Source organism: Mixophyes fleayi, chromosome 3 (genome assembly GCF_038048845.1).
Source record: "Mixophyes fleayi isolate aMixFle1 chromosome 3, aMixFle1.hap1, whole genome shotgun sequence".
In the NCBI taxonomy this organism is placed as follows: domain Eukaryota; kingdom Metazoa; phylum Chordata; class Amphibia; order Anura; family Limnodynastidae; genus Mixophyes; species Mixophyes fleayi.
Window position 1 is genome coordinate 728,286 of NC_134404.1, and position 10,000 is coordinate 738,285.

The 10,000-nt window shown below is 40.3% G+C and overlaps 1 protein-coding gene across 1 annotated transcript in view; it reads left to right on the plus strand.

Annotated features, from left to right (window-relative positions):
• LOC142143286 (uncharacterized) overlaps window positions 1-10,000 on the plus strand; it is a 49,300-nt gene that overhangs the window by 32,247 nt on the left and 7,053 nt on the right. The window contains exon 5 of the mRNA XM_075201000.1: window positions 7,577-7,687. Coding sequence (XP_075057101.1) covers window positions 7,577-7,687 — 111 coding nt within the window. The remainder of the gene's footprint in view (window positions 1-7,576; window positions 7,688-10,000) is intronic.

Here is a 10,000-nt window from a genome sequence, read left to right on the forward strand (position 1 = left end):
CGCGCCATTTTGCGCGTGCGCACATGGATCCTAAAAACGGACCCATTGCGCATGTGCCAGTCTGCAAAACAATTTTTGGCCAATGTATACATATAAAAAAACACAAACTAATATCCTCTGTCAAGCTAGTTTTATGTATTATTAGCAACATCACTAGACATTCAATTTATCTCGCATATGGAGGTATAAAACACAAACGAACAATTGCGCATGCGCAAAGACGGCAATGTCACCGTCAAATTGCGCATATCTAAAGAGATTAACCAGTGAGTCACGTTGATCGCATATCGTAACAAGCACCAGCCTCGAACCACAACACTGACAGAAAAGGCTCATAATAAAATGTATATATGAAATATGTCAGCAATTCTATAGATAATTATATAGTGCGCGTGCGCACAGCGACTCAGGAAAAGACCCATTTCGCATATGTCAATCTATAATGCGGATACACATACACAATCTCATGCCCTCTAGCGGGCTGATTAATAATAGCAGCATACCATCACATAAAGATGCATTATATCTCCATAATTATAAAATATGGCTAAAAATATATATATATAAGTGTATTAATATCCCTCTAAAAAAATTAAGATCACATAAATATTATCATAAAAAATCTCACAAAAAAGGAACAACCTCAAAACCCTCATTTAATCCATATGGTGATAATGTATTCAGCGTATAAATCCAGTACATTTCTCGCTGTGCGAGCTTCTTAGCCAAATCCCCTCCCCTAGAACCTAAGGTCACATGTTCTATGGCTAGAAATTTCAAAAAATTAGGGTCTGATTGATGTACATCCAAGAAATGTTTAGGTACAGAATGATTAGAATGATAATTTTGATTTTAATGTTCCTCACATGCTCCTGAATGCGCAGCTTGAGCATTCTTTTTGTTTTACCTATATATCTCAAACCGCAGGAGCATTCTAACAGGTAAATCACTGATGAAGTTGTACAATTTATAAGGCTATTAATAGTATAGCTCTTATCCACATTAGGGTTTGAAAATATTTTGTTCTTGTTCATAAATCTACATATGTTACACTTTATACTTCCTTTCGAACTCAAAAAGGTAGTAGTAGAAGGGATACGGGAATTCTCCTTGAGCAAGCTAGGGGCTAACATGTCTTTAAGATTACGGCTCTTCCTGAAAATTATATCAGGTCTATCAGGTAGAATATCACTTAGAACAGGATCTCTTTTTAAAATTTTCCAATATTTTGAGAACACTGATTTATATATATATATATATATATGTGTGTGTGTGTGTGTTTTGGGAGGTGCTGTGGGGTAATTCACTGACAAAACAGTATCCTCTAGAAAGTTATTTTATTTTTCTTTCCTCTTCCAAAAAAAAATTAAAATCCCCCACCTTCTCCTAGGTCGGTGTTGGCACCGATTCACATGCTTGCCTGTCCGGCGGAGATCCCAGCGCTGACTGGGGTGCTCTCTCCTTCTCCCACCCCTTCAAAAAACAGCAGCAGGGCAGGATGTGAAGCTGAGCCTTGTCGGTCAGGCATCATCATCACCATTTATTTATATAGCACCACTAATTCCGCAGCGCTGTACAGAGAACTCACTCACATCAGTCCCTGCCCCACTGGGGCTTACAGTCTAAATTCCCTAACACAGACACACAGACTAGAGTCAATTTTGTTAGCAGCCAATTAACCTACTAGTATGTTTTTGGAGTGTGGGAGGAAACCGGAGCACCTGGAGGAAACCCACGCAGACACGGGAAGGACATACAAACTCCACACAGATAAGGACATGGTTGGGAATTGAACTCATGACCCCAGTGCTGTGAGACAGAAGTGCTAACCACTAAGCCACCGTGCTGCCCCACCTCCTTTTCAGGGAGAATCTGCTTGGTTTATGTTCTTTGTTAAGGACCTGGACTGGTTAAATCTGTTTCTGGACTCTCCCAGAACCAAGCGTCATAGGTCCACTCATCCTCTCCTCACACTTTCTGACTCAGAAGGGTCTTCGGTGGAGGAAGGTGAGCTTCCTGAGGATTCTGACGCCCCCTGGTGGGAGATGTATCTGAACCCTCAAAGAATCAAGGCATTGAGGATCTGGTTCTGGCAGTTCTCCAGGCATTGAATCTGTTGGATTTAGAGGAACCTCGGTCAGACCTAGGCCTCTTTAAGCACAGGAAACGTTAGGTTATCGGTTTAGGGTTAGTTCCAGAGGTTGCTGGCCCTTCTAGGGTAGCTGCCTGTGATTCTGATGGCCCAATTGGCACTATCACATAGGGTCCACAGATATTCTAAACAAGATAGCAGGAACGTTCTTCTCCTTCGCAGGGCCCGATTCTTTACCAGCACCTGCCCCATGTGTTTTGATGGCATGGTGCTTGAGGCCAGGCTCTGCCGGTTCAGAGGTCTTTTCTCCATAGTGGTAAACACCATAGTGTGAGCCAGTAGACCAGCCTCAGCCGCATTTACTACCGAGTGTGGCAAACAGTCTGCCACATGGCTAATTTTCATCTTTTCTGTATCCTAGCCTTTCTTCAGGATGGCATGGACAGAGGTCTGCAACTTGATTCCCTAAGGGTCCAAGTGTCGGCCTTATCTATCTTCTTTCAACAGAAAATGGCAGATATTCTGGAGGTGCAGGTTTTCCTTCAAGGGGTTCTGCATATTCAGCGCACTTATGTTATGCTCATGGCTCCCTGGGACCTAAACTTAGTCCTGCCCATTGCTTCTGCATGGTGGGTTTCGGAGCTTGGAGCCCTTTCTTGTCGGTCCCCCTATCTTATATCCCACGATGGCAGGGCTGTGTTGAGAACAGTTCCGTCTTTTCAGCCAAGGATGGTTTCAGATTTTTCACCAAAACCAGGAGATTGGTTTGCAGGCCTGAACTGCTTGACTTATTTGGATGTTCGTGCCCTCCGCATCTATGTTAAATGGACATCAGCCATTCGACTAACTGACTCTCTCTGTTCGTACTATTTGAGGCCCATAAATGGGGTTGGCTGGATTCTAAGTGGACCATCACTAGATTAATTTTTTCCACAATTAAGCAGGCCTATGTCAGTTTCGATCGGCCTGCGCAGAGTCGTATTGCTGCTCATTCCACCCGCTCAGGAGTGCTTCTTGGGCTGCGTATAACGGGGTTCAACGGATCAGCTCTTCCGAGCAGCCACCTGGTCCTCTGTCCACGCCTTCACTAGGTTTTATCAGTATTACCAGTTTTGACCGCACAGTGTTGTGAACCGGACTGTCAGAGCTTTCCCTCCCTTAGGGGGCTGCTTTGGTACAGCATGGTGTCCCCCGGATAGAATGAAGAAGAAAAGAGGCTTTTTATACTTACGATAAATCCCTTTCTCTGATTCCATCTGGGGGACACCGCGTTCCCTCCCTTCTGCCCGTCTGCTGTTATTCTTCGGGTGTTTGAGTTCTGTTCCTTCGGGCTTTTGTATTACACACTGAGGTTTGCACGTGGTTGCAGAGGGGATATAGTCTGTCAGCAGGAAGTTAAGTATATGAGTGTCTACGCCATGTTCCCTCATACAACCCCATGGTAGCGGTGTCCCCCAAATGGAATCAGAGAAAGGAATATAAAGTGAGTATAAAAATCCTCTTTTCTACTTGTACATAAAAATGCTGAATTCTCTTTTGCAAACATTTTGCAAATGCATGGAACCAATTGTAATTAAAGGTGTGTAAGAATACAGGAGCTTGCTCTTCATTTACATGAAAACACTCAGAAGAAAATTAAATCAATGCATCTTTTATCTGAAACGTATTTCCACCAAATAGTGCTTATTATATCACTGTCTAATCTCCACCACATGATGCTTATTATATCACTGTCTAATCTCCACCACATGATGCTTATTATATCACTGTCTAATCTCCACCACATGATGCTTATTATATCACTGGGCGTTCACCACATGATGCTTATTATATCACTGTCTAATCTCCACCAAATAGTGCTTATTATATCACTGTCTAATCTCCACCAAATAGTGCTTATTATATCACTGTCTAATCTCCACCACATGATGCTTATTATATCACTGTCTAATCTCCACCACATAGTGCTTATTATACCGCTGTCTAATCTCCACCACATGATGCTTATTATATCACTGTCTAATCTCCACCACATGATGCTTATTATATCACTGTCTAATCTCCACCACATGATGCTTATTATATCACTGTCTAATCTCCACCACATGATGCTTATTATATCACTGTCTAATCTCCACCACATGATGCTTATTATATCACTGTCTAATCTCCACCACATGATGCTTATTATATCACTGTCTAATCTCCACCACATGATGCTTATTATATCACTGTCTAATCTCCACCACATGATGCTTATTATATCACTGTCTAATCTCCACCACATGATGCTTATTATATCACTGTCTAATCTCCACCACATAGTGCTTATTATATCACTGTCTAATCTCCACCACATGATGCTTATTATATCACTGTCTAATCTCCACCACATGATGCTTATTATATCACTGTCTAATCTCCACCACATGATGCTTATTATATCACTGTCTAATCTCCACCACATGATGCTTATTATATCACTGGCCGTTCACCACATGATACTTATTATATCACTGTCTAATCTCCACCACATGATGCTTATTATATCACTGGGCGTTCACCACATGATGCTTATTATATCACTGTCTAATCTCCACCACATGATGCTTATTATATCACTGTCTAATCTCCACCACATGATACTTATTATATCACTGTCTAATCTCCACCACATGATGCTTATTATATCACTGTCTAATCTCCACCACATGATGCTTATTATATCACTGTCTAATCTCCACCACATGATGCTTATTATATCACTGTCTAATCTCCACCACATAGTGCTTATTATATCACTGTCTAATCTCCACCACATAGTGCTTATTATATCACTGTCTAATCTCCACCACATGATACTTATTATATCACTGTCTAATCTCCACCACATGATACTTATTATATCACTGTCTAATCTCCACCACATGATGCTTATTATATCACTGGGCGTTCACCACATGATGCTTATTATATCACTGTCTAATCTCCACCACATGATACTTATTATATCACTGTCTAATCTCCACCACATGATGCTTATTATATCACTGTCTAATCTCCACCACATGATGCTTATTATATCACTGTCTAATCTCCACCACATGATGCTTATTATATCACTGTCTAATCTCCACCACTTGATGCTTATTATATCACTGTCTAATCTCCACCACATGATGCTTATTATATCACTGTCTAATCTCCACCACATGATGCTTATTATATCACTGTCTAATCTCCACCACATGATGCTTATTATATCACTGTCTAATCTCCACCACATAGTGCTTATTATATCACTGTCTAATCTCCACCACATGATACTTATTATATCACTGTCTAATCTCCACCACATGATACTTATTATATCACTGTCTAATCTCCACCACTTGATGCTTATTATATCACTGTCTAATCTCCACCACATGATGCTTATTATATCACTGTCTAATCTCCACCACATGATGCTTATTATATCACTGTCTAATCTCCACCACTTGATGCTTATTATATCACTGTCTAATCTCCACCACATGATGCTTATTATATCACTGTCTAATCTCCACCACATGATGCTTATTATATCACTGTCTAATCTCCACCACATGATACTTATTATATCACTGGCCGTTCACCACATGATGCTTATTATATCACTGTCTAATCTCCACCACATGATGCTTATTATATCACTGTCTAATCTCCACCACATGATACTTATTATATCACTGTCTAATCTCCACCACATGATGCTTATTATATCACTGTCTAATCTCCACCACATGATACTTATTATATCACTGTCTAATCTCCACCACATGATGCTTATTATATCACTGTCTAATCTCCACCACATGATACTTATTATATCACTGGCCGTTCACCACATGATGCTTATTATATCACTGTCTAATCTCCACCACATGATGCTTATTATATCACTGTCTAATCTCCACCACATGATGCTTATTATATCACTGTCTAATCTCCACCACATGATGCTTATTATATCACTGTCTAATCTCCACCACATGATGCTTATTATATCACTGTCTAATCTCCACCACATGATGCTTATTATATCACTGTCTAATCTCCACCACATGATACTTATTATATCACTGTCTAATCTCCACCACATGATGCTTATTATATCACTGTCTAATCTCCACCACATGATGCTTATTATATCACTGTCTAATCTCCACCACATGATGCTTATTATATCACTGTCTAATCTCCACCACATGATGCTTATTATATCACTGTCTAATCTCCACCACACGATGCTTATTATATCACTGGCCATTCACCACATGATACTTATTATATCACTGTCTAATCTCCACCACATGATACTTATTATATCACTGGCCATTCACCACATGATACTTATTATATCACTGTCTAATCTCCACCACATGATGCTTATTATACCGCTGTCTAATCTCCACCACATGATGCTTATTATATCACTGTCTAATCTCCACCACATGATACTTATTATATCACTGTCTAATCTCCACCACATGATGCTTATTATATCACTGTCTAATCTCCACCACATGATGCTTATTATATCACTGTCTAATCTCCACCACATGATGCTTATTATATCACTGTCTAATCTCCACCACATGATGCTTATTATATCACTGTCTAATCTCCACCACATGATGCTTATTATATCACTGTCTAATCTCCACCACATGATGCTTATTATATCACTGTCTAATCTCCACCACATGATGCTTATTATATCACTGTCTAATCTCCACCACATGATGCTTATTATATCACTGTCTAATCTCCACCACATGATGCTTATTATATCACTGTCTAATCTCCACCACATGATGCTTATTATATCACTGTCTAATCTCCACCACATGATGCTTATTATATCACTGTCTAATCTCCACCACATGATGCTTATTATATCACTGTCTAATCTCCACCACATGATGCTTATTATATCACTGTCTAATCTCCACCACATGATGCTTATTATATCACTGTCTAATCTCCACCACATGATACTTATTATATCACTGGCCATTCACCACATGATACTTATTATATCACTGTCTAATCTCCACCACATGATACTTATTATATCACTGTCTAATCGCCACCACATGATACTTATTATATCACTGGCCATTCACCACATGATACTTATTATATCACTGTCTAATCTCCACCACATGATACTTATTATATCACTGTCTAATCTCCACCACATGATACTTATTATATCACTGTCTGTTCACCACACAATACTTTGCTCTTTTATAGCTTCTGTTGAGTTGTTGCTTTTCTCTCTTTCTTGTCATCTTATGGGGAGTTTTAAGTCCTCTGAATTAACACACTTACACTTGGCTTGGAGTAGGCCGTTGTTTGATGTCCCCTTGGTTCCCTTTACTAACCCGCTTCCTGACAGTGCTATGTCTAATAATATCCTTGTTGTGTGCCTGACAGGATATGATATTTATCAGTCCGGGCTTTCAAATTCCAGCCTGAATATCATAGTGAAGAATGAGCCAGATGAAGAGTGTCGTATTTGGCGTCCAAATCTTAACGGAGACAACTGTGAGTAAATAGTCATGAAATAAGGTTTTGCGGTTATTATAAATGTCTTCCCCAAAATGTCAACAGTCCTAACGTGATACATGTTCATTAGGCCGACACAGTTAAAACGTTGACATGTAAAATGTCAACAGGTTGTAAAGTCGACAGACAAAATGTTGAAATAAAGCACTTTATTTACAATGGTAATCCATGTTATAAAATGGAACTAAATGTAAACAAAAAAAAACGGGTTCCAAACCCCCCAAATAGCTTAACCAACTCTGAGGAACAAATAGAAAAAAGGCAACTTTCAAGCGCTCACGATTCACCAAACACATTTAGTGTATTATGTGATACCTGTTGTATAATCTGTCTAATGCCGCACCCTCTCTCGGGTATGCCAAGACTAAGAAATAAACACCAAAAATATAAAGACGGGGGGGCGCCTTTAGAGAGGGATATTGTACGGATTTAATTGGCTTTCAATGCGGAAACAGCAGAGTTTAAATCTGAATAGAAATGTTTGTTAATTCATCACCTATGTTAATTCATCTGATATAATAACCACATTAATAAAAATAGATAAAAACCACAGATCTATAAATGGGTAATGTCCCAAACAAAGGACGGAGCAGCTAATGTTGGTGAACCTGGTATATGTGCTCTATAAAATCATCTCAACAAGAAACAATTTGAAGCAGTGCTAAGGTGAGTTCACCATATAAATCATATAAATCACAATCGGATCTATTCAGATGTAAATGGTAACCAATGATTCTCAATAACCTGACTTTATTAAGAGTGTTTTCTATAGAGAACAGCAAGTAACAGTCTGAGCTTTCCTTCCAATCTCGCTCTGTGACCGGTAGGTTATCAGTGTTAGCCAGCGAGCTTCCCATAATATGTAGATCTCCATCTACAGCCGTCTTTCTCATTAATGTAGAACAATCGCAGTGTATATCCAGGTAATCACCCTAAGTGTATGGCATTCTGACACGTCTTCATATCAACACTTCATCAAAGATATTTTTCACTCACTGTCTTCCTTTAAATAATGAAGTTGGGGAGAGGTCCTCCAATCACTCTGTCTCTATCATTATTATATACACCAAGATGCTCATCTACTCTCATTACAATGAGTATTGTTTAAATCACATGATATAAACAGCCTTTCTTATAAACATATAAAACATATATATTTGTATATCCTATATTCTGAATGGCTGAATTAAAGAGTGTATATTCACATATCCCCTTACAAATATATAACCTATAAAACAGGACTTCTAATATTCCGCCAAAGAATCAGTCCCATTGTAATCACAATGATCTGTTTTGTCCTGACACTACCGCAGTTCATAGAACACAGTATAGTTGCAAAAGATATATTTAAAAATAGAAAATTAAAAATATAAATAGATGTAAAAAATACATCTAAAAACTTTTATTCTAGTGGTCCACTCCTGTGATCAAACCCAAAGTACCTACACACCTCGCAGGTGTCTCTATCCTTCACGCCACCCTCGGGAATCCTGCAGTGTGGGGTCCCTCTGCCATAATGTCAACCCAGCCCCCGGCTGACCAGCATGGGGCTGGGAGATAGGGAGATTGGGTCCACAAACCACGACACCACCTCCACGGTGTACTCAGTCCCAGGCTGACCAGCATGGGGCTGGGAGATAGGGAGATTGGGTCCACAAACCACGACACCACCCCTACGGTGTACTCAGTCCCATACTAGGGCTTTTCCCACACCCCTGGGCAGTGGGTGTGGGGTAATAATAATGATGTTATAGTACAGATCCATTTTGTTCTTGGTACACTACAGATCCCAGCATGCCCAGACAGCCATTAGTCTGGGCATGCTGGAGCAAGACCAGCTCTTAAGTGCTCCACTGCAAAGTGAGCTCTTAGCAGCACTATTTACAACATGGGGCTTTCCCACTGCTTGTTATAAATAGGACTAGTGCCGCTAAGAGCTCACTTTGGGGCAGAGCTCTTAGGAGCTAGTCTTGCGCCGTCTTTCAGGGTTTTTTATTTTCCCCACATCCTATTGGGTGACACCCGGGGCATTGGGGTATAGTGATAGTGAGATAGGCGTGTGGCACGGACCCAGGGTGGTTCCTCAGAATCTGCAACCACAGGTCCATCCGGACCCTAGATTAGCGAGCCAAGATCAGAACCCACCCCACTCTCTACAGAAGCAGGTGAGACTGGAGTAGCAGCATCCACAGACTGAGACTGCACCAATTGGGCAAGTTCAGCTACAGTATTGGACAGTGACTGAGCCCATGTGGGTTCGGCAAGCGATCCCCCGACTGGCAAGGCTGCGCA